Source organism: Eptesicus fuscus, chromosome 3, assembly GCF_027574615.1.
Source record: "Eptesicus fuscus isolate TK198812 chromosome 3, DD_ASM_mEF_20220401, whole genome shotgun sequence".
Taxonomy (NCBI): domain Eukaryota; kingdom Metazoa; phylum Chordata; class Mammalia; order Chiroptera; family Vespertilionidae; genus Eptesicus; species Eptesicus fuscus.
Window position 1 is genome coordinate 5,328,959 of NC_072475.1, and position 25,795 is coordinate 5,354,753.

Genomic DNA, 25,795 nt, shown 5'->3' on the forward strand with positions numbered 1-25,795 from the left:
TAGGGCTAGTGGCTACACAGCGTTAAAGTCTATAACCGTTCTTTGAACAGTGTATATGTCTTATGTATACTTTTATACACGGACATAAAGAATTCACAACTTACAAAAAAAGAATAATTATGACTTAAAAGTTGCCAAATCACCTTCATATTTTCTCTTGGACTCCTCTTGGCTTGGCAGTTTACTGCTACAGTGAGGAATTACATGGACTATGCCAGTGGCTTTTTCTTTATGACCCGTGTTTCCTGTTAGCTTTTTACCCTAGAATTCAGAAAAGCAGCAAAAGCTCATCTTCTGGGTACAATGAATACAAATACTTTTTGTATAGATCAAATGACTGTAGCCTATTTTATAAAGATATGTTTAATTAGATGTTGCAAAATTTCAGATTGGCTGTACCTTTGTCATCAAAGATGGCACGTCTTCCGATTTCTGGGTCCCCTGTTGTCTCGTACTTGTAAATGGAACGCTTTTCCTGTCTGTCTGCACTGATTTTGTTGAAGAAACTGCAGAACAAGTACATTGCATAGAAGAAACATGGCTGACATTTGGAAGCAATATTGACTGCAAGGATAAAAGGACACTCTGCAGCACAATGAAACGAAGTACACTAGATGCTTTCTAAAACCTTTCCATCTATGTGCGACATTTGCCACTATCCTCTTTCTCCTATCATTCCGCTTTTGTCTTCTTATGGGTGTCCCAGAGGCCGCGTCCAGAGCAAGCTGGCATTAGGATGGGTCTGCATGGCTGTTCGAGGACAGGGCTGTCCCTGCTGCAGCCAAGACTCACACTTAGACATGCAACCATGAGAGTGAGTCCTGCCACCCGTGCCACCCGTGTCAGAGCTCCGGCCTGCTCACCAAGGGTTAGGTGGCCCAGGCGAAGGGGTGACCGCTTTTCTCCCATTTAAACGACCCCATGGGTGGTTTTATCATTTTCTCTGCTGGCTGTTATTCTGGATTGTAAACCAGAGGCAAACAAAGGAATGCAAAGAAATGTGAGGTGGTTGCCTTTAAAAGAGCCGGCTGTTGTGGCTCAGTGGTTGAGCGTCAATCTATGAACCAGGAGGTCACAGTTCGATTCCCAGTCAGGGCATATGCCCAGGCTGTGGGCTTGATCCCCAGTAGGGGGCGTGCAGGAGGCAGCCGATGGATTATTCTTTCTCATCATTGGTGGTCTATCTCTCCCTCTCCCTTCCTCTCTCTGAAGTCAATAAAAACACATTAAAAACAGGTAAATGCATAGTTACTTCCACTGAAACAGGGTGAGTGTCCCCAGTGTTCGGCTGGGAGCTCTGTGGGGTGGGAAGTAAGCACACCTTGTCTGGAGGGGAAAGTGCTGCTCAGGAGTAAAAGTGACTAATGACAGTGGCAGCAACATGGGTGCGTCTCAGAAACATGGTGCTGGACGGAGAAGCCAGACCAAAGAGTAGCCACTTAGGACCCCAGTTAATGGAGCTCTAGAACAGGCACACCACGCTGCTGGGACAGAAGGGACTCAGCGGATGCCTCGGGCCAGGGATGCGGGACTACTGGGCGCAAAGTGGGCCCCAGGGAACTTCCCCAGGAGAGTGAAATGCTCCATGCTTTGACTGTGGTGGTGGTTACATGGGGATAAACATACATTTGTCAAAACCCATTGCATTGCACTCTTAAAATGGGTCATTTTAGTGAGGTAAACTGTAATTCAATAAAGTTGATTTTTATTTATTTAAAAAAATTTCTTTATTCTTTAAATGATTTTCAACTGATTTTTAGAGAGAGAAAGGAAGAGGGAAAGAGAGAGAGAAACATCAATGTGATAGCAGAACTTCTATCAGCTGCCTCCTGCACACCCCCTACCAGGGATTGAGCCCGGGACCCGGGCCTGTGTCCTGATCGGGAATCGAACCAGCACTGGACGATGCCCAACCAACTGAGCCACACTGGCCAGGGCTAAAGTTGATTCTTATTTATTTATTATTTATTTTTAAAATATGTTTTTATTGATTTCAGAGAGGAAGGAAGAGGGAGAGAGAGAGACAGAAACATCAATGATGAGAGAGAATCATTGATTGGCTGCCTCCTGCATGCCCCACACTGGGGACTGAGCCCGCAACCCTGGCATGAGCCCTGACCGGGAATTGAACTGTGGTTCATAGGCCGATGCTCAACCACTGAGCATACCGGCCAGGCTAACGTTGAGTTTACATCCACACTCTGGCTAGTAGATATTCTTAGCAAGTTCAACACCTGGCAGCCACTTTGCTTCAAGTTGAGAGTCCCCCTTTCACTCGCCCTGAAGTAACAGCAGGACCGAGCAGAGGGTGGGGAGACAGGAACGGATTTCTGTTCTTCTCTAGTTGTTGCAATCATAGCACAGTTTTATTATTCTCCTAGTCACAAGATGTGTTTCAATGCCTAATAAAATGATTTTTTAAACATCCATTATTTTGGTGATATAAGGTAGGAAAATCTGACTAGATACTTAAGAATAGATTTTGAGGGAAAATAGTTAAAACATACCTATTGGATAATCTTCTTTGTCATGTAAATTTTTCACTATCCGATTAGTGTAGATGTTTTTAATGTCAAGCTCTCGATCTTTCTCCTAAAAAGAACCACAAAACCAATTTTTCTATAAGTATTTGTTTTTATCAACTTTGATTTCTTCTAAAAAACATTTGAGTTTAGTATTTTCTTTTTTAGAGCATATCTTTTTTACTTTTTATTGATTTTAGAGAAGAAGGGAGAGAGAGAGAGAGAAACATCAATGTGAGAGAGATACATCAATCTGTTGCCTCCATATGAGCCCCAACGGGGATCAAACCTCAACCTAGGTATGTGCCCTGACTGGGACTGAACCGGCGACCTACTGGTGCACGCACAGGACAGTGCTCCAACCAACTGAGCCACACTGGCCAGGGCAAGTTCAGAATTCTTTGAATAAAATCTGTATTTCTAGCAGAAATAGAAATAAGCCAAAACATTACATATCATTCCTGACATAAAAAAACACTTTTTAACAGTGACATATTATTGTGATGGGGACAATGTTTTTGAAAAATTTCTGAGCTAGCTTCTTTCACTTTTTTCCATTCTCTATGTTTCTTATTCTTTTGCATGGTGCAATATAGTGGCCACTAGCCATGTCCTGATTTAAACTAATTAAAAAACATAAAAAAGAATGAACTATTACCATTTGTGTCACATGGATGGACCTAGAGGGTATTATGCTAAGTGAAATAAGTCAGTCAGAGAGAGACAAATACCATATGATTTCACTTATATGTGAAATCGAAAGAAAATAAACAAAATAGAAACAGACTCATATAGACACAGAGGAGGGGGGAGGGGATAGGAGGAGAGGGTAAAAGGACTGAAAAGTACAGATCAGTAGTTACAAAACAGTCATGGGAGCATAAGGTACAACAGAAAACACAGTCAATAACATTGCAATAACTATGCGTGGTGCCAAGTGGGTATTGGAAATATTGGGGGGACACTTTGTAAAGCATATGGGTGTCTAACCACTATATTGTACACCTGAAACCAATACAAAATAATATTGAAAGTAAACTAAGTGAAAAATAAAAACAAACCAATGAAACTAAACTAAAATAAAAAATGCAGTCCTCAGTCACACTATCCATGTTTGGCGTGCCCGGCAGCACACGTGGCTGCTGACCACAGTCCTGGGCAATGCAGGCGGAACTTTCCATCATCTCAGAGCGCGCTGCTCCACAGGCCTGCAGGAGCCCAGCACGTGCAGCACGGGGAAGGCTAGAACAGACGCATCACTGTTTAGCTTTAGATCCCAATATTCTTTCAAAAGTCTCAGCAAAATAAAAGGTTTGAAATCCTGGCTTGTTGAGGAAAAGAAAGATTCAATTAAATACTGAACACTGCTTCTTACACATACATCCAGAGGCACGCCTGTTAGAATCAGGACCACTGAGGTGGGCCTATGAATTAAGGATGTCTCCCACGTCCGAGCAGGGAGGACAGCCCAGGAAGAAAGGGCCCAGGGATGGGGCGTGAAGAGAGACAAAAAAGATCTTGAAGTTTAGAGGGGCAAGTTTTGATGATCTGGAAAATTCAGTTATATCTTTTTATTTGAGGGTCAGCATGTCTGTCAGCAGCAGAGAGAAGGAAGAGGCCGGTCAAGAGGTGCTGACTGACAGGTGCAGGATGGCCAGGTCAAAAGGAAGGAACATGAAGGACAGTCCTCCTTCATGCTGGGAACAAAGGTTTGAGTCGGTACCCACCACAGAGCGGGCCCAGAATGGAGGACGACGGGGTCGGAACGCAATCCAGGATACCGTGTGGGTGTGTTCAATGGGTTAATCAAGAGAAACAACAAGAAAGAAAATCAAATCCACATCTCGGAACGCTCATGGAATGCTTGTTGACTATTCGTAGGAAAGAATAGCCCTGACAGTCTGGGAAGCAGAATTTCACCAATGCTGCTGCCTTTTGCTTTAGAGAAGTACCTTCAGTTTCTGCTGGAGGAGTCTGACTTCCGTCTGCAGCGTCTCCTTAGCGGTCTGGGCGGCCAGCGTCTTCTGGTTCTCGATGGCCAGCTGCCGGCTGAAGGCCTTGTTGTTCAACCGCAGCTGCTTCTCCAAGCTCTGGGAACAGGGCATGTTTCAACCGCTTGTGACCAGTGCGCTTTTATCAAAGCTCCGACTTTAACGGCACTCATCACACTTAGGAGAAGTGCACATTTTTAACACAATATTAGTGATGGCTTGTACAGGGGACATTTATAGAACGAAGTAGAACCACAAAGAGACACAATCCCCGAGCACGACTCTAGAGAATATCATGTTTGAGCTGAATGTTTTTTATATTCTGGAATTTGATAAACATTTTTTTGAACAGGTTCTGAAAATCCATCGATATAATCACTGTCACACTTTCAGCCTAAGTAGGTCTGTTATGTGAAGTATTCTGCTAACCCGGCGTAGGTATAATAAGGCCTCACCTAACGTGGTCAGCAGGCTCTTGGAAACCGTGACTTGAAGTGAACGGTGTATAACAAAACCAGTGCTACCTTGGGCTGATGGATATAAACTAGATGAAGTTCCTATGGCGTATTTCTGGCATAAAAAATCACCAAACCTCTAAACAAAGGCCTGAAACATTCTAATATGAAACACGGAAATAAAGGTGAGCTCTACACACATGTAAGACAGATGAGTAAAAGCAGGCTGGTTCTTTCCAACCTGCTGATTCCGGCTCAGGGTTGTGGGGGGCCGGAGCCTCTCCGGGCAGCTCAGGGCGCCAGGCGGGACCTCCCTGGACCGGACACCCCACAGCCCCGCACGCTGGGATCTCACACGCACATCTCTGGGACGTGGGAGGAAACCAGGGTCCCGGGGCAAACCCACTCAGACGTGGGGAGCAAATGCGAACTCCCCAGAGACAGGCCTGGCCAGGAATGGAGGTTTTCTCCTCACCGGTGCTATGATGAAATGATGCTGAAGGGAAGAAGTCATTCGAGGACCTGCTGTGTTCTTTACAAGTCTCTGAGCCTCTCCTCCCCAAGTCGTGCAGCCCCTCGTGGCCCGCGGGCCTGCTGCCTGGGCCGGCAGGGCTCCTGGTCTCAGCGCCCCACACCCCACGCAGAAGGAAGTGGCCACAGCCCCGGGCAGCTCACTCCCGGGAAGAGGACTCTTCCACTGCACATGTTTGGTCTGGACTCTGCAGAGGCTTGGCCAAGGGCCTTTTCTTTATTTTTCCCCATAAAGTATGGTTTGCCCCATTAAAACATTAATTCCTGCCGAAACCGGTTTGGCTCAGTGGATAGAGCGTCGGCCTGCGGACTGAAGGGTCCCAGGTTCGATTCCGGTCGAGGGTATGTACCTTGGTTGCGGGCACATCCCCAGTAGGGGGTGTGCAGGAGGCAGCTGATCAATGTTTCTCTATCATCGATGTTTCTGGCTCTCTATCCCTCTCTCTTCCTCTCTGTGAAAAATCAATAAAATATATTTAAAAAAAAACACAAAACAAAACATTAATTCCTTCTCATTAAAGGAACGTGGGAAGTATGGTACGTACAAGGGTGATATAATCACTAAAACCCTCATTCCCTAAAATATTAACACTAAAACATACCTACATGTTTTGACCCACAAATCTCTCCCTGCACACAATGCCCTACACCCACACAATGCCCTACAACCAAATGGAATTTCCCACATAACCAAGTGCTTCTCATGAGAAAATACTGTTACTTCTTGAATTCTTGTTTTGTTTATCTATATAAAAACATGCAGATGTAAAGTATGTAGATGAGATAAAAACGCAGTTACTTTTACATGACAGACACATGCTGAGATGGACCCCTATTACCTCACAGCCACACGGAGGACTGCGGTCTCCTGCTAGCACGAGTGTGACGAGGTTGCGCGTTATTTTCTGTAGCTCACAGCCACTTTAGGTGAGAAAATTCTCTTTGAAAATAGAGGAGGATTTGACCAAAGAAGAAATAATTGAGATTAAAAAAGCAGATTGAAACGAATTGATATTTTCTAATTATTTCAAGATTGTAAAAAATACTTGTCTCTCACCAACACATATTAAGGAGTAAAACAGTAAATCAATTCCTCTTATATGTTTATGTCTAAAGAGACCAAAAACTATCCGACATAAGATAGGCCTTTTCAGATCCAGAGCCGAGTGCTCGCTCACTGTGACAGAAGAGCGATGTTCAGATCTGGGCTGTTTCTGTCTTTCCTTTGAGCACCCCCTGCTCTGGTCCCTGCCCCCCGGGGACACATCATCAGGGCGAAGGCCTGCAGAGGGAGGCACTTGGGCGAGTACGCACGCGAACGCTTCTGTGTCAGTTCTGAACCCTTAGCAGGCCTAGGCCTCAGCCGGGATACAGACCTGGATTTGCTTGTCGTTGGCCTCCATCTTGGTGGTCAGGACAGCCAGCCTCTCGGTGAGCTCCTCCCGCTCCGCCAGGCTCCTGTCTTCAGAGAGTGTCTGCAGGGCCTGCAGGGCGTCCTTGGTCTTCAGCAGTTTGCTGTCCGTTTCTCTGAGTTTCCGGGACACAGTTCTTTCCTTTTCTTTGGATTTCTTAAGTAGCTGCCTTAAATTTTTCACTTCATTCTGATGTTTAGCCATAATCTGAGGTACATTATTTTGTGAAGTCTCATATCTTCCTATAGCTTTCAAGTGCCTAATCTCAAGCTGTTTCAATAATTGGTTCTCTAAGGTCGTGGCTTCCATCTTCCGATGTATGTCAGTTAATTCGTTTTTCAATTCTTTAATCTTATGGAGCCTGGCTGAGAGCACGCGCTGAGTTATGGCATCTCTTCTCTGGGTAATCATATTGATTTTAGAACTTAGAAGTGATGCATTCCACTTCTGCTTTTTTTCAACTGAGATTTCCTTCTGGCCTGTGAAGCAGATAATCCAGTTAGTTACTAGTTATATATACAGATAGATATGCAGGTATGCAAATATGTATAACGCCCTCTCCTGCACAGATGTACATATTCCTGAGAGCTAGAAGGGGAAAGAACTAACATTGAACAAATATCCATGCTTAGGCTAGGCACTTCATATATAGCTATCTCATTTAATGCAGTTCTCTAAGGTCAGTAATAGTCTATTTTATAGCTAGACATTTTTAGTTGTTTGTCCAAGGTTATATAACCACGAAGTGACATAGTGGATTGAAAGCCAGGTCTTCTTCGACTCTGAAACCTGTACTTATATCTTTTATAAAGCTAAATTAAAGCTCATGACCATAGGTAACATTTATTAAGTGCTATCATATGTCAGATATTGAACTAAATGTTTTATATAGATTATCGGATGTAATCCTTCTAACAATATCTTATGGGGCAATTAGAGTGTAACATTAAAGCCCAATGTAATATATGAATATCTCATATATTAAAAAAAACATTTAAAAACCATTACACTGCTTAGAGAATATATACAGATATTCAATTTTTCAAAAAATCCAACAAAGACCCTTTTTCTTCCATTACTTTGGCTGGGCACTAAATAAAGTAGTCAGGGGGATTGTGTTCAGGAGTTTATTTAAAACAAAATGTTTCTAAACAATGTTACAACAAACTTATAAGCACCAAGCTTACATAACGGAATTCGAGTATGTCAAATGTGTGTGCAACATCACTGATTGTCATCCTATTTTAAAGATGAACAAACTGATGCTTAGCAATGTCACTTGTCAATGGACACAAGTAAGTGGTGAGACAGAACCCAGATCTGTGTGCCTACACCACTGCCTCATATCTATATTCTTTTGTATGATGTATATGTATATATGTGTATGTGTGCATCTGTGCATGTAAACAAATGTGTGTGCATGTGTACATATTAGTATATCTATATTGAGAGAGACTGAGTCTGGATTCTAGAATGTAAAATATCTGGTCCTCATCCTGGAGAGAGAGGGAATGTCATGGCCAAGGTCACTGGTGTCCTAACCTTAGGCTCCTGGCCAAGTGTGGACACATCCTCTGAGACATGGCTTAGTATGTTTGGTATGGGAAAGGCGATTCTACCTGCGATAGAAACAATGAGCCAAAAGAAATAGCTGGTGCTTTCTGGGGACACAACATTTGAATGTTGGCTGTGAAAGACCACATGGATTTGACCACCATTAGTGCCCGTACACATCAATAATTGATGAACTGTTTTTACAACTGTGCCTCCAATGGCATTTATTTTCCCACTGGCGACAGTTGAGTAGGGCTGTGGCTGAATATTGAGTATTTTGGAATCAGCTTTTGAGTACATTGGAAAGCACAGCAGACCAGACTCTGTAACACCTACGGGAAGGGCAGAGAGCAGGTGCTTGAGGCCACTTGAATAGCCTGGCCACTGGCCAGGGGAACCCTAAACCCAGGCCATGTGAATCAGGCTGGACTAAAACGGGGGGAGGTGGCAGTGTCACATTCTTTGCCATGTCCACCATGACTGAACTTGACCTCCAACTTGTACTGTCTTCCAGCTCTTGCGTGACATGACCCTGAAGAGGAGAGGGAGTTCCCCGAGACTAGAAGGGTGAGGGGTGGTGGGTCACGTGGGCAGTGAGGCTTGTATCCCTGTCTCACATGTATTCAAGTGACTGGAGGGTGGGCAGTCAGAATGAGCGGGTGCCTGGGGACTAACCCCACAGCCCTGGCCAAGGCCATAGGTGGGGATGTATACAGAGGGCATGGGTGCTTTGAGAAGAGGAGGTGTCAGCCTTTTAAAGATCACATGGGCCCGACTGGTGTGACTCAGTGGTTGAGTGTCGACCTATGAACCAGGAGGTATTGGTTTGGTTCCTGGTCAGGGCACATTCCTGGGATTGCGGGCTTGATTCCCAGAAGGGGGTGTGCAGGAGGCAGCCAATCAATGATCCTCTCTCATCATTGATGTTTCTATCTCTCCCTCTCCCTTCCTCTCTGAAATCAAGAAAAAAAATTACATGGGCTTGGACAAGAACACATAAGTGATAAAAATAAAGGACCAGAGGCTCTTCTGAAAATCTTGTCTGTGAAAGATCTTCCATATGCCCTCTACTCCCCAAACACCTGAGATTACATTTCTCGTCTACCCTACTGGGCGGGTCTGAGAGAATAAGCCAGTTTGCTTCAGAAATGTAAATATATCACTTGCCATTTGAGTGGTAGAAAACAAATTCATATTCTACACATCATGCATACTTATGTAACTATAAAGCCTGTAGAAAATGAAAATAGGGTTTAATCCTTAATGCTTTTGTACATCACTATCCTAACCTACACATAATAAGGGTAAAACTTACAATTTCTATCCCACTTCACACAATTAAGGCAGATTTAGCTTAATGATTAAATTACTCTTGGGATACTTAATTTTTAAACCACTGAGCTAAAACACTCAAATTAAGTTAATTCATAATAAACATGTACATTGAAGTCCATAGTTAACCAAAAAGGCGCTCACACATAAAGCAACGTGCTCTTCTGAACATTCCAAGAATGTGCCCGCACTCACGCTTCCCCGTGCCAGCCTCTTCCTTCCCGGGTCACCCTACCCTCCTGTCTAGGAGCTATTGTCCTCCACCCCCACCCCCGTCCCCCCGGCCTCTTCTGGTCTCTTCCTCTTTGTTTCAGTGTCTTGTTCTATCATTAAGGCCTTCCATGCCCTCAGTCTGGTTCTGCTCCTTATCCTGAGCCATGTTCCCATCACTCCTGCGGGGCTGCCCTCCACCAGGTTCTCTCTCTTCCAGGTAACACTGTATCTCACCTTGATCGAGATGCCCACTTCCGCCAAGGCCCGGGGTGAGAAGAGGTCAAAGGAAGGGCCCTTTCCCCTCTGTTCTCCACAGTTCCCGCTGTGAGTCTGCTGGCGAGGGCCTCCAACCCTGCCTCCCCCTCCCACCTGCACCTGACTACAGACAACAGGCCAAGGTGTGCTGGCCATCGCAGGAGTGAAATAACTTCCTTTTCGGTACATGCAGTTTTCGAATGACTACCACATATTTTGGCACTGTATTAGCAAAACACATCAAAGGAGAATATACGGGTGGGGCAAAAGTAAGTTTATAGTCGTGAGTGCGTGAAACACAGTTTATTCTTGTATTATTATTTATTATTGTATTATTTTCCATATGAACAACGATAAACCTACTTTGGCCCTACCCTGTATAATTTGAAAGAGTGCTGAAAGTACATTTTCTACAAAAGGTACAATGAAAAAAAATTAAATTGTAGATATATATTGCTGGCTATTATTTACATTGGTTTAGGTAAATCTCTTAATACTTGACCAAAGCAAAAATCCTATCAAATTGAAGTCCTCATTTCATCCTTATAATTTTTCTCTATGAAATATCTTTCTGCCATAAGCTTTGCTTTTCTAAGCTGGGACTTGAACATGATCTCTGATGTTATTATTCTTTAGTGAATGCCGGGTCTCCATTGGTGGTTCCTAATCCAGTGTTCCCAGCCCCTGAAGGTCAGCCATCGGCTTTCAACATACGAGAAGGATGAGCAGATGCTGCCCATCCACGGAGAAGGGGCTGCACTGGCGAAAACATTAAGCCTCTTAGCTTTGGGTTAGAATTTTATCAATTACTTGCTGCTGAAATTTCTTTGGCAAATACTTGCAAAACATGAGCTGTAAGGGAACAAAAGAATACAAGGATAAACCTAGAAACACTTTCTCATTCTGTGACAAAGCTTGATGTGACAACAAGTGTTTTAAGTTCCTGAGGCACTGGTACCAGGGTCCTCGGGGGCATGTAATTTGAGTTAAAGATGCACCCAATATTTAAAGCAATTTCAGAGTATTCATACACAAAAGAGTGCCCTTCAGAATTTGAGTGCACTGTCAGGTGACTGAGTTAATTTAGCTTACTCCCAGTTTATGGACAGGTATCTTGCATAAAACACATAATAAATATCTGTGGAACAAATAAATGAAGAATCAGTTTTAAAAAGTTAAATCATAAGGTTCTTAGAACTCAAAATGCAGTTCATTTTACGTAGAAAGTTTTACAAATGCTAACAGCCTTCTCACAGTCCCACAAAAGCGTAGACTCAGAATACAGTGCAGTACTGTACATAGATCCATGGTCCCTTGTCATAACCTTGGGGCTATGCTGTTTCTGAATTTGGGGGTTTTGTTTTTTAAGGTGCATGAATGGTATTTTCCACAGTGCTTCCATCCTAGTAGGGTTGGGTTCAGTAGACTTTAATCAAATAATGTTTTTAGGTGAAATAGATTTAACTATTCACACTAAGTGAAATAAAGATCAGTCTCATGTCAGTTCAAATCAGGTTTGTTTTTTTAACGTAAATTTCATGCCCAGCCGGTGTGACTCAGTGGTTGAATGTCCACCCATGAACCAGGAGGTCATGGTTTTATTCCTGGTCAGGGCACATGTCTGGGTTGTGGGCTTGATCCCTAGTGTGGGGCGTGCAGGAGGCAGCTGATCAATGGTTCTCCCTCATCATTGATGTTTCTATCTCTCTTTCCCTCTCCCTCACTTCCTCTTTGAAATCAATTAAAAATATATTTAAAAAACATGTAAATTTCACATATACTTCATGTGTAGAATATATGTGAAAATCCACTACAAACTTAAAAAATTTTATTAATTGATTTTGAGAGAGAGAGAGAGAGAGAGAGAGAGAGAGAGAGAGAGAAACACTGATTTTGTTTTTCCACTATTTATATATTCATTGTTTGATTCTTGTATGTGCCATGACCGAGGACCAAACCTGCAACCTTGGCGTATCAGGATGATGCTCTAACCAATTGAGCTACCTGGCCATGGCCCAAATCAGGTTTTTGTTGCTAAAGTAGTTTTGGTGCCAAACATAGGAAAGATGTTTGGTTATCAGAGCTTCCTAAGTTTCCAGTGCAGTTAAGGGATCGTGTAACCGTGGAAGCTGACTGCGAAGCATGTTCTGGTGTGATAACCGCTTCCAAATGCCAGAGTCCCACTGGCAGAGAGGTGCTGGGCTTTCCGTCTTCTGCCCCAGGCCTTCCCAGGGGGTCTGGGACTCCCACCTTCTAGAAAAGGGGCTTCTAACCTCCTGAGAATCTGCTGCAAGCTGTGGTCCCTTCTCCCTAGAAGAGGTCACAAATGGAACTCTGCATAGAGGTTCATGGGGTTCCCAGGCCAGGGTCTTAGGTTAGGAGCCCTGCTCTCTAGCTAAGAAGAGCGGGAGCTGGAGATTCTAGACGACGCAGAGATGGCACAGTGTCCTAGTCAGGCTGGGGTGACAGCTATCGGGTAAATGTGACAGATGTGCCCCACACTTATAGGCTGTTAGCTACTTTCCACCTGCTGACTCATGGCAGTTCTCATGGCCGCCGTGGAAAAGTCCCGGCTATTTCTCACATAAACAATATTTATAAGCCCAGGATTGCCTGAAAGGGGAGGGAGTGATTGCAGTCTGGGCAGGGAGGCAGGGAGTGAGGCGGTCAGGCCATCACCAGGCTAATTCCGGTTTGGACAGGTAGGAGTGGAAGGTGTTGGCACTTCTAAAATCCACAAGGAAATGAGATAATCAACAGCCTTTTGCCATCTCTGTTTCAAAGGGTGATCTTTGCCAATATGCCTCACCAGAGTTGGAGAACATCCTCTCGGGCTGTTGAGACAGGAATTGGTATTTCATTGGTGATTCAAACCATAACTCTCCAGCTGAGATGAAAGGCAAGAAGCCACTGAAATCCAAGCACCGTGGTGCTCTGTAACAAGGACACCTGTTGGCTAGAAAGGGAACCGGCCTCACTGTGGGCGCCAGCAGGTCAGCGTGCAGAGGGCTGGCGCGACATTTCCAGCCAGCTCTCGGTTATTCTGTAATTACTCTTTTGTCATCAAACATCTATTGAGGGTATGACCATTTTTGGCTAGTTTCTTTTTCTGAATACAAAGAGTGAATTTAAAAAGAAGTCATCTGTGAAAGTAGACTAAATGTCAAGTCTTCAAGTTCTGCACCAAGCACAGCCCATCCTGCTCGTGGGAAAGGTAACCAGCAAAGCACAGCCCTTCGTAATTATTCTTTTCTCTACTTCCATCTCCTTCCGTAAAACTTTGCTTACAATACACGTTGACAATATGGAAAGGTAATAAAACTGAATGTGGCCATTTCAAATATTAGTGCATTAAATAATGATGTCATTGTAAGCAGACATTGGGTCTCGGTTGGGACATTTTGCTTACCTTTAGGTTGGAAGAGTTCAGAAACGTAGTTTTTCTTCTCGTTTTTTTCCTTTATCACAGGTTTCTCTAAATAGTTCTCATTAGCGGCTGTTTCTGAACATTCAGAGAGAAAGTCTTCCGAGTAATCATAGTAAGAAATTAAGCTGCAGGAGCACTGAGATCTGCTGTAGTCGACGCTCTTATCGGAGGCGTTGCCATCCCTGGGAAGGTCGGCCAGGCTGGGGCTGCCCCTGGGCTCCTCGGGCAGCAGGCTGCTTCCCAGGGCCACGGCGGGGAAGTGCTCATCGCCATGGGTGCCTGCTGCGCCAGCCAAAGACATAGCACACCTGATGGAAGAAAGCGGCTTTTAGATCCATAGCCATTGACATTAAAATGGACCTGTGTGTTATTACATTGAACTATCTCTCTATATAAAAGCCTAGCAACCGGAATGGCAAAACGACCAGAATGACTGGTGGCTATGATGCACACTGCAGTAGCCAACCAGCCTGATCCAGGCCCCAATTGGCCCCCAACACCTCAATCGGGGGGGGGGGGGGCTGGCTGCCAAGCACCCATGGTGCCTTCCCCCTGCCAGCCAAGCCTGATGGGCCCCCATTGGGGTGGGCCAGCCGGACCCCACCCATGCACAGATTCATGCACCGGGCCTCTAGTCATGGATAAGTAAGAATTCTGAAGTATTTTCTGGAACCATTTCAGTTTGGTTTTTATAGTTTTCTTCATAAACTATAAGAACCCTGAAACCAGACTTTGGTGAAATTATATTCACAGGTAATATAAGATAAAGTTCCTACCAGATAGAAGCAATGACAACAATTTACCAATTAGTGAAATATACTCTTGTTCTCTAAGCCTGACTGCTTGTTGGGATTTTTTTTTTTTTGGCCTTGCTCAGAACTGAAGAAAGTGACCACACTTGCTGGTCTGGAAGGCTCATATGAAATGCAACGCTTACGAAACCCAGACATATTTGTCCAGATGTATACACTTTTCTTTACCAATGATGAATCACATACTTTTGAGATTAAAGATACAGATCAGGATTAATCTACTTGATTCATAATAATAAGGTTTTTAATATTTTAATTCAGGAAATTTGCATTCCTTTTTATGTTTTACTTAGACTACTATAACATGAACATCATTTCCCTGATTGTATTCTACATGATGACAGATGAAGCAATTCAAAAAAACATGCTGATTTGCATAAGAAAATCATCAGGGATCAGAATCCTTTTGAAGAAAATGCACTGAGTGGATAATTTACATTTGTTTAGCAAATAACTAACCTTATTTTCAGCTGTACAAAACCCAAACTTTTATAAAGAATGGATTTGGAAAAAAATCAAACTAAGTTTGTCTAGTTATTATACAGTTAACTCTTCAATGTGAAAAATAAAAATATTATTTGGGAACTAAACAATAGTACAGTAGACTTCAAATAAATATATTAAAAAGATAAAAAAATAATATTGAGTCCTGGTTGGTGTGGCTCAGTTGGTTGGAGTATTGTCCTGTGCACCAAGGGGTTGTGGGTTCAATTCCTGGTTAGGGCACAAACCCAGGTTTCAGATTTGATCCCCAGTTGGGGCACATATGGCAGGCAACCAATCAATGTTTTTCTCTCTCTTGCTCTCTCTCCCTTTCCCTTCCTCGTTCTCCACTTAATATAAATTTATGTTGCTATGAAAAAAGCTCCTAGATTTATTGAATTTCGAGTCCCACCTATCGTTGCCTTGGCAGGGCCAGACGAAATGAAGTCTCGGGCCTTATACGGCCCACGAGCTGGTCGTTCCTCACCCCTGCCTTAGAGTTTTGCCTGTCCTTGTCCCTCCCCACCTCTCCTTACTCATGACCTTGGCCCCTAATTTCCTCCCCATGCATCTTGACAAATCCAGACTGCCTGAACATGGTTGCTTACCCACAAGAATAATTTGGCTTTTGACCAGTTGTTCCTGCCACAAGCTAAACTTTGGCTGACCTCTCCTCCTCACCCCAACTCCGAACACACCTTTGAAAAATCGCCTCCTGGGCACCGTGGGACAAAGGATTGTCCGGCTGCCACAACCTGGGTGTGTGACAGAGTAGGTGACAGACAATTTGCAGGCTGACCAACTTGGGTTTGAATCTGGGTCGGTCACTTAGCTAAGTGATCTTGCCATTTGTAAATGTAAGAACACCAATGTTACAGGGGGAAATGAGTCTGCAAAATACCTATCCCAGTACTTGTCACACAGTCAGCAATCAACACACAGTAGGCTCCCTTCCTGGAAGGGTAATTCTGGGACAAGACCAGGACTGTCAAGGATGCCACTGGTGTCCGTACGTGACGGATACGCGTTGGTCGGTTTCCCATCACCTATTTTACCTGGAACAACTCCTTGGGTAATCTCATTAGACTGAAACACCCTGAAGACAGACTCTTTTTATTTTTTATTTATTTTTTATTGATTTCAGAGAGGAAGGGAGAGGGAGAGAAAAACATCAATGATGAGAGAGAATTATTGATTGGCTGCCTCCTGCACGCCCCTTACTGGGGATCAAGCCCACAACCCAGGCATATGCCCTTGGCCAGAATCAAACCTGGGACCCTTCAGTCCGAAGGCTGACGCTCTATCCACTGAGCCAAACCAGCTAGGGCGACAGACTCTGTCTTGTTCTGGTTGTAGCTTCAGGCCTAGCGTGGTGCTGCCACCCAACCACTATTGTAAATGCCTGAATGGTGAGCACACCACCATCTACTGTGTGCCAAGTACGGAGGTAGGCGCTTACATATATTAGCTTACTTAATTACGATGATAGTGCTGAGAAAGAGGCACCATTAACCCTGTTTTACAGATGAGCAAATTAAGGCTCAGAATGGTTAAGTAACTTTTCCAAGGTCACTAAGCCGGTGAGTGAAAGCACTGAGTTTTGAATCCAGGTCTGTCTGCCTTTAAAGTTCTTTTCACTGTGCCATACTGCTTGACCCAAAATGGATATAATCGGACTCGACTCATTTATTATTACAACCTTAAGATGTCAGAGTCTGTGAAAACCTGCAGTAAGCCTATGGCCGTGGTCGGCAAACTACGTCTTGCGAGCCACATGCGGCTCTTTGGCCCCTTAAGTGTGGCTCTTTCACAAAATACCATGGCCTGGGCAAGTCTATTTTGAAGAAGTGGCGTTAGAAGAAGTTTAAGTTTAAAAAATTTGGCTCTCAAAAGAAATTTCAGCCGAAACCGGTTTGGCTCAGTGGATAGAGCGTCGGCCTGCGGACTGAAAGGTCCCGGGTTCGATTCCGGTCAAGGGCATGTACCTTGGTTGCGGGCACATCCCCAGTAGTGGGTGTGCAGGAGGCCGCTGATTGATGTTTCTCTCTCATCGGTGTTTCTAACTCTCTATCCCTCTCCCTTCCTCTCTGTAAAAAATCAATAAAATATGTTTAAAAAAATAAATAATAAAAAAAGAAATTTCAAACGTTGTACTGCTGATATTTGGCTCTGTTGACTAATGAGTTTGCCGACCACTGCTTTAGAAGATTCTGTCTGTTAAATATCAGTTTTCTCATTGACCTGATAAAAATTGATCGATTACTAGTACCAGACCTGTAACTCCACTTTTAAGTTGATTACATTGTTTTAGACTGTCTTTGTATTAATAGAAATAGGCTATACTTCACCATTGTTATCAGTAAAAACATATATGGATTTCTGGTTATGTGGTGCATTATTGAAAAATCCAGGTCCTAGGCCAACTGCCTCATGTTCTTCTTCATGAACTGAATAATTCATTAACAGTTTAGTCAAAGAACATTTATTTAGTGTCTGCTGGGCACAAACTTCTGCCTTCAAGGATTTGAAAATAAGCAAAGTTAGTAATCATGTAATCAAGCAAAGTTAGTAATCGTGTAATGCTTATTATAGTTAGCACACTAGATTTTGATACATGAAATTTATGGTAGTATATAGCTCAGTTCTTGACAGCATTTATACTTTGAACCATCAGTGTTTCCAGTATAACACTGCCTGTTGTACTGCACTTGAGGCATAATTTCACTATGTCTCTATCAATATAGGGCAGTGGTCTGTAAACGGCGGCTCGCGAGCCACTTGCGGCTCTTTGGCCCCTTGAGTGTGGCTCTTCCACAAAATACCACAGCTTGGGCGAGTCTATTTTGAAGAAGTGGCATTAGAAGAAGTTTTTTTTTAAAATAAATCTTTATTGTTCAGATTATTTCAATTGTTTCTCCTTTTTTCTCCCCATATCTCCCCACCACCCGGTTCCCATCCCCCCTCTGCCCTTATCTCCCCCCCGTTGTCCTTATCCATAGGTGTATGATTTTTGTCCAGTCTCTTCCTGTACCCCCGACACAGACACCCCTTTCCCCCTGAGAATTATCAATCCACTCCCATTCTATGCCTCTGATTCTATTATGTTCACCAGTTTATTCTGTTCCTCAGATTTTTAATTCACTTGATTTTTAGGATCACTTGTTGATAGATATGTATTTGTTGTTCATAATTTTTATCTTTACTTTTTTCTTCTTTTTCCTCTTTTTAAAGAATACCTTTCAGCATTTCATATAATACTGGTTTGGTGGTGATGAATTCCTTTAGCTTTTTCTTATCTGTGAAGCTCTTTGTCTGCCCTTCAATTCTGAATGATAACTTTGCTGGGTAGAGTAATCTTGGTTGTAGGTTCTTGCTATTCATCACTTTGAATATTTCTTGCTATTCCCGTCTGGCCTGCATAGTTTCTGTTGAGAAATCAGCTGACAGTCGTATGGGTGCTCCCTTGTAGGTAACTAACTGTTTTTCTCTTGCTGCTTACAAGATTCTCTCTTTGTCTTTTGCCCTTGGCATTTTAATTGTGATGTGTCTTGGTGTGGTCCTCTTTGGATTCCTCTTGTTTGGGGTTCTGTGCGCTTCCTGGACTTGTAAGTCTATTTCTTTCACCAGGTGGGGGAAGTTTTCTGTCATTATTTCTTCAAATAGGTTTTCAGTATCTTGCTCTCTCTCTTCTTCTGGCACCCCAAAAATTCGGATATTGGTATGCTTAAAGCCATCCCAGAGGCTCCTTACTCTATCCTCACACTTTTGGATTCTTCTTTCTTTCCGCCTCTCTGGTTGGGTGTTTTTTTCTTCCTCATATTCCAGATCTTTGGTTTGACTCTTCGGGTACGGTGGTCTACAGTTGAGTGTCTGTATATTCTTTATTTCAGACAGTGTATGCATAATTTCTGACTGGTCCTTTTCCATTTTTTTGGTATTCTCATTAAGGTCCTTGAAGGTCTCTTCAAGTTTCTCAGCGGTTTTTAGAAGATTCTTGAGTAACCTTATAAATGTGGTTCTGAACACTGTGTCGTCCATTAGTTTGCTTTCCTCTATCTCTTCTATTCGTGACATACTTCGGTGTCTCTGCATTTTGACTGCTTCCCTGTGTTGATGGAGTGGCTTTGTGTGGTCAGTGACCTATAGGGGCCGGTAGCTCAGCTTCCCCAATCACTCTAGGTGGTCGCTCTTGGTACACCCCTTTGTGGGCTGAGTGGAAAATCTTGGTGTAGTTAAAAGCCTTGATTGCTATTGGTACACTGGGAGGAATTGACCTCCAGGCCAATTGGCTGTGAGGACCTGCTGTATCTATAACGGAAGAATTGCTGTGCTGGAGACACAGTAGGGGTTTGGTGCCCACTGAGTCTGCCTCTTGAATGTGTCTCTTATGAGAGTGGTTGAAATCTGGTGTCGTCCACACCGACCACTAGATGCCCTAGTGTCTGGATCTCCAATGGGGTGCAGGTCTGAGGCCTCCCAGCAGGAGCTACAGCAAGAGCTACAGTTTTCTCCTCTTTGCTTGGGTGGTTTTGGAGCAGTCTGACTGGAGCTGCAGTTAATTTGGTTGAGCTGCCACAGAACAGGCCATTTATATGAAAAAGGCCGCTCTGTGGAGCCTGGGCGGGTTTGTAGAATGTGCGGGGCAGGGTCTCAGGGCGTCACTAGGCTGGGGCGTGGCCAACGGCCATGGCTGCCTTCAGCCGTCTCTGCCTTTCCGCGTTTCCAAGTCCCCGTGTCCCGTGCTCCAGCGCAGCAAACCCTGATTGCTGGGCGCACCTCTGCAGAAAAGTCACTCTCACTCTCCGACCGATGGCCGAGAGTCCAGCTTCTCCCCGTAGGCGTCTGGGTCCCCCGCGTGTCCCCAGAAACGAGTTCAGAGTGATCGGGAGTTTGTCTCCCTTTGGTTTGAAGAAAAGCCGTGCGCCCAGTCGCCCGCCGCCAGCCCGCTTCGCTCGCGCCTTCGTACCTCAGCTCTCCAGCGTTTGCGCTCCCTTCTCTTCTTGTTGTAAATCTGCCACTCAGCCAGCTTTCCCGTGGTTCTGGGTGGTAGACGTTTTGTTTTTTAGTTATATTTTTGAAATTGTTGTGCAAGGCGGCAGTTTAGTTGTTTAACTTTGCCGCCATCTTGGTTCCTCCTCCCAAAGAAGTTTAAGTTTAAAAAAATTTGGCTCTCAAAAGAAATTTCAATAGTTGTACTGCTGATATTTGGCTCTGTTAACTAATGAGTTTGCCAATCACTGCTATAGGGTTTATAGTAGTTTCTTTACTGTTGTGACTCGGGAAAAAACCCACAATTAAAAAGCAGGTGGGGAGGGTAGTAAAGGGAAAAGAGGGCCAAATATATGGTGACGGAAGATGCTGTGACTGTGGGTGTTGGCACACATGCAATATACAGATCATGTATCATAGAAACGCACACTTGGGACCTATATGATCCTATAACCAGTGTCACCCCAATAAATTTAATAAAAACAACAACGATGCCCTAGCCGGTTTGGCTCAGTGGATAGAGCATTGGCCTGTGGACTGAAAGGTCCTGGGTTTGATTCTGGTCAAGGACACATGCCTGGGTTGTAGGCTTGATCCCCAATAGGGGGCGTGCAGGAGGAGGCAGCCAATCAATGATTCTCGTTCATGATTGATGTTTCTATCTCTCTCTGCCTCTCCCTTCCTCTCTGAAATCAATAAAACTATATATTAAAAAATTAAAAAAATTCTAAAACAAAACACAAAACAAAACAAAACAACAACAAAAACACTGTTCTAAAAAAAAAAAAAATGTGATCCAGTTGATCATGCTTTTCTGGAAGACCCCATGGTGAAGGAGTAACTACTTGTGACAATAATACATTTGTATAGCATGTTCATTTAATTACAGAATTAGAAATAAGAATGTTCAAGGTCAAGAAATACATCTGGGTCATTCTGGAATACTCCATTCAGTTGTCTTCAGTTCTGCTTTTGCAACAAGGCAGACAAAAGAATGAACACACGCTAGAAAGTTTAAAAAGGATGCATGCATACCTGCTGCTCTTTATCCACCCTGCTGAAGACTAGGAAGATCAGCTGTGTGTTCGGAGCGGAGGGTTCCTCACACTGCAGTATTTATGGGGTTTCCAAGGTAGTATTTTTGGACATGCTTTGGCCTCTTTTTAAACAAAGAATATGTTTCAAAAAACCTAGAATGATATTACAGAAAGAAAATGTTAAGATCTCACCAATAAATATGGAAACCTGGTGTAAGATCAAGGTGAAGAATGTGGACATTTAATAAATGGTGTTGAGAGATGGGCTAGGAACCGGTCTGGAACTCAGAACAAAAGTGAATCCTTATTTCATTCCTCACAGTAAAACAAATATAAGAGAATTAAAAATGTAAATGTTGCCCCTTTCCCCAGCTGCCAGTAGATGCTCGGTTCTTCCGAGGCAGCTAAGGCCGCGTTGGGTGAGGCCTTCACTTCATCTGGCATCTCGCTGGCCCAGCACTCACCCTCCCCATGGCCTCAGTCTGGGAGCTCCTGCATCTACTCGGCCCTTATCCTGCAGGACGATGAAGTGAGGTGACGGAGGACAGGATCAACGCCCTCGTTAAAGCAGCTGGTGTAAAAGCTGAACCTTTCTGGCCAGGCTTCTTTGCACAGGCTCTGGCCAATGTCAACACTGGGAGTCCCATCTGCAGTGCAGGGGCTGGTGGACCTGCTGCTGCAGCGAGTGCTGCACCAGCAGGAGGTCCTGCCCCCTCCACCGCCGCTGCCCAGCTGAGGAGAAGACAGTGGAGGCAAAGAAAGAAGAATCTGAGGAGCTTGATGATGACATGGGCTTTGGTCTTTTTGACTAAACCAGCTCTTTTGTAACACATTCAATAAAAGCTGACCTCTGCTGCAGTTGGGCTTACAAAAAAAAAAAAAAAAAAAAGTAAATGTTAAAAACAAATCTTAAAAGAAAACATGGAGTGCGATAAGAAATAAAGCCCAGAAACCACAAAGGAAACAATTAGTAAAAATGGTGCATAAAAATTTTAAATTTCTGTGTAACAACAACAACAAAAATCAAGTTAAAAGGCACATCAGAAACTGGGTAAACTATTTTCAATATATAAAAAAGAGCTAATTTCCTTAATTTACAAAGGACCCATAATAATCCATTAGTAAAATGGGCAAAGGATATGAACACATTACATAAAAAGCACGTTACAGAAACATAGACAACCAATATGTAAGATGTTCAGATTTGCTCTAAATTAATCAAATGCAAATTAAGACAATTAGATTCCAGTTTCATCTATCAGAATGGCAAAAGGTAAAGAATTGGATGAAACACTGTCATTGTACAGTAATACTGATTCTGCATAGTTTTTAAAAACTCAAAGAATGAAGTATATCTCTGTAGCTGTGCATATGGAGAGATCTCCAAGACACGTTCATTTGCTAATCAGTGTCTACATGTAGTTCATTATGTGTTATAATAAAAGGATTTAAAATCCCACTTTTAGGATTTGAGACTTGCTTGGCCATATAAAAGAACAAAGTTTTACTATTTGTGATGGCATGGATGGACATGCTAAATGAAATAAGTCAGACAGAGAAAGACAAATACCATATAAGTTCACTCGTGTGTGGAATCTAAAGAGTAAAATAAATGAGCAAACAGGACAGAAACGGACTCATAGATACAGAAAACAGACTGAAGGTTGCCAGAGGGGAGGGGGTTTGGGAAACTGGGTGAAAAGGTAAGGGGTTGGGAAGTACAAATTTGTAATTATAAAATAGTCATGGGGATGCAAAGTACAGCATAGGAAATACCCTATATAATAAAAGGGTAATATGCAAATTGACCCTAATGGCAGAACCACCAGTCACTATGACGCGCACTGACCACCAGGGGGCAGACACTCAATGCGGGAGCTGCCCACTAGTGGTCAGTGCGCTCCCACAGTGGGAGTTCCGCTCAGTCACAAGCTGGGCTGACGGCTGTGAGTGCAGCAGCGGTGGTGGGAGCCTCTCCCGCCTCCTTGGCAGCACTAAGGATGTCCGACTGCGGCTTAGGCCCGTTCCCCAGAGCGGGCCTAAGCCGGCAGGTGGACATCCCCCGAGGGCTCCCAGACTGTGAGAGGGCGCAGGCCTGGCTGAGGGACCCCCGAGTGCACGAATTTTTGTGCACTGGGCCTCTAGTATTTAATAATGCAGTAACTAATATGGTGTCAGGTGGGTAGTGAAAATATCAGGGGGAACACTCTGTAAAGCAAATGATTACCTAACCACTATGCAGTATACCTGAAACTAATACAAAGTAATATTAAATGCAAACTGTAATTGAAACATAAAGTAAAATAAAAGGAAAAAAAGATTTAAGACTTGCATTTGGTAGTGTGGTAGGCTGATTACCACCCCTCAGGACATCCACATCCTATCTTCCAGGATCTGTGAATCCCCAGACCCTGGGGACAGAACCTGTCATGTTATGTAGCAAAAGGGACTTCGCAGAGTGATGGATGGATCTCAAGGTGAGATTATCCACGTGGGCCTGATGTGATCACAGACACCTTTCTTTGTAAGAGGGACACAGGAGTCAGAAGAAGGCACTGTGATGAGGGACGCAGGTCAGAGAAAGAATGCCGACTCTGGAGATGGAGGAAGGGGTCACGTGCCAAAGGCAGGCTGTCCTGTAAATTGGAGAAGCACGGAAATGGATTTCCCCTGGAGCCTTCAGAAGGAGCCACAGTGAGACTCATTCCAGACATCTGACCTCCAGAACAGTAAGAGAGTAAATCTGGGTTGTTTTAGGCCAGAATTTGTGGTAATTTCTTTTTACAGCAGCAATAGGAAACTAATACAGGTTACCTCAGAAGACACCAACAATCAAAATGAGACCAAAAGCAGGCTATTGAAATGTAAGTGAAATGCATTATTATAAACTAGAGGCTTGGTGCATGAAAATTCATGCACTTGCGGGGGCGGGGGGTGTCCCTCAGCCCGGCCTGCGCCCTCTCGCAGTCTGGGAGCCCTCAGGGGATGTCCAACTGACGGTTTAGGCCGCTCCCTGCAGGGAACAGGCCTAAGCCACAGTCTGGCCTCCCTTTGCGGAAGGTGACTGGCGGGCTAATCGGGATGGGGCTGGTGAGTGGCTGGCCCCACCCCCCAATTTCCCCTCTGCAACTGCTTATTGCGGCTGCCCCCGATCGCCGTCCCCCCCCCCCCTTTGCCTGTTGGCAACCACCTTGGCTGGCCTGGCACTGCCCACTTGCCAGCCCTGGCCTCTACCCTACCCCCCAACCCCACCCCCTGCTGACCAGTTGTTCCACCATTTGGTTGATTTGCATATTAGGCTTTTATTATAAAGGATGTCAAGAAGTCAAAGAAGAGGGTGAGTTCAAAGGCTTTGGGGAAGGAACTTCATGCTTCCAGAACCTGTCACCTGGACTACATCTGGGAATATAACGCCAACCCTGGGAGCTGGTGGGACTGTTAGTTTTGGAGAAACCAGCAGGACTAAACAGCAGACTCTCCTGCCAGCATCTGGATGGAGAGTCAGAATAAAGCCAGAAGGCTGGCCTTCATGCAGAGGCATAGTGGAGGCACGCCAGGAGGCTGAGGAAGCAGCGTGGGGAGGGGAAGACTTGGGGAGGAAAAGGTGGTGATAAAAGATGACAGGAAGTTGATGAGGTCAGGATATTAATTACACAGAGCAAATCAGTCAATAGAGGAAATAATATACTTAGACTCATGGAAGCCAAGTTTCTTGGTGCCTGAAAGGGTTTTATTTACATAGAAACAGGGAAGGCTGAAAGAACCTGAGGTGTTGGATCAGAATAGGCAATATTGGGTTAATATAGATATCTATGTATCTATATAGATACGTATGTAGAGATAGAGTTATAGATCTGTGTGTGTGTGTTTGTGTGTGTATGCAGGTATCACTGTGTATTTTTCCTACCTCTGCTCTCTGAGAAGGCCTAGAAGCAATGACACCCCAGTAACCATGAGCACCACGCCCCACTAAAAGGACTCAGGGTTCCTTGCAGAAATGGATGATTCAGGGCTGGGGCAGGTGGAGAACAAGGTAAGGCTGGTTTGTGTCCTTCAAATCTGGGACATCTGAGATCAGAATAAATGAGGGGGATATGAGAAGACAATCTGCTAAATTAAACAAGAATCCACGAGTTCATACTGATATAAATGAGGGAGAACGGAAGAGGAAGCCCTTCCTTACGGAAGAATAACAACTAACAAACACACAAGGAATGGTAGAAATAGACAATGGCTATTTGGCAACTATCCTGGAGGTATATGAAACAGGCAAGAGCTGTCAATAGATGCTAACGACCAGTGAATGTAAATTTGATAAGAACAGGATTTGGCACAATACTAACGAAAGGGGAAGAAGGTGACCTTGTAGAGAAAGAAACCTGGCAGACACCACCCCCTTGATCAGGTCATCAAGGTTCATCACCAGTGGTGGGACAGGTGGACCTCATGTGCCTCCCTGTGAGGGAGAAGGGCTCTGGGTCATTTCTGTGGTCTTCCTGCCAGGAGCTCAGCCTGAGTCCGGTCAGGAAACTCCAGCTGGACCCAGGCTGAGGGTCTTCCCACAGAATGAAAGGCCTGAACTTAAAGTTAAGCAGGATGTTAAATGAACAGAAACACTCTCCCCTTAGCTTATAAAAACAGTATTACATAGACAAGATGATCACATATCCTAGGGGTTCAGGAATACTATTTCAAACGTGCATCCACTTTTGAGATTATATGTCCCAATTTTTTGCTTCATAAACTTGGCCACTCTCATATTGAAGACAAGTTTAAGAATGA

At 44.0% G+C, this 25,795-nt stretch overlaps 1 protein-coding gene and 1 pseudogene across 2 annotated transcripts in view; one reads left to right on the forward strand and one right to left on the reverse strand.

Moving 5' to 3' along the window:
* Positions 1 to 21,143, reverse strand: part of LCA5L (lebercilin LCA5 like) — a 23,836-nt gene extending 2,693 nt beyond the window's left edge. Inside the window, exons 1-8 of one of the 2 annotated variants that reach the window (XM_028151892.2) lie at positions 21,012 to 21,143; positions 13,675 to 14,000; positions 13,075 to 13,221; positions 6,876 to 7,390; positions 4,475 to 4,612; positions 2,508 to 2,592; positions 400 to 506; positions 144 to 261 (exon numbers count right to left, since the gene is read on the reverse strand). In XM_028151892.2, coding sequence (XP_028007693.2) covers positions 144 to 261; positions 400 to 506; positions 2,508 to 2,592; positions 4,475 to 4,612; positions 6,876 to 7,390; positions 13,075 to 13,221; positions 13,675 to 13,993 — 1,429 coding nt within the window. In that variant the 5' untranslated portion in view covers positions 13,994 to 14,000; positions 21,012 to 21,143. The remainder of the gene's footprint in view (positions 1 to 143; positions 262 to 399; positions 507 to 2,507; positions 2,593 to 4,474; positions 4,613 to 6,875; positions 7,391 to 13,074; positions 13,222 to 13,674; positions 14,001 to 21,011) is intronic. The other variant, XM_008145698.3, reaches the window with a different exon arrangement.
* A 252-nt stretch (positions 21,144 to 21,395) lies between these two features.
* Positions 21,396 to 21,825, forward strand: LOC103289906 (60S acidic ribosomal protein P1-like; annotated as a pseudogene).
* Positions 21,826 to 25,795: the final 3,970 nt, after the last annotated feature.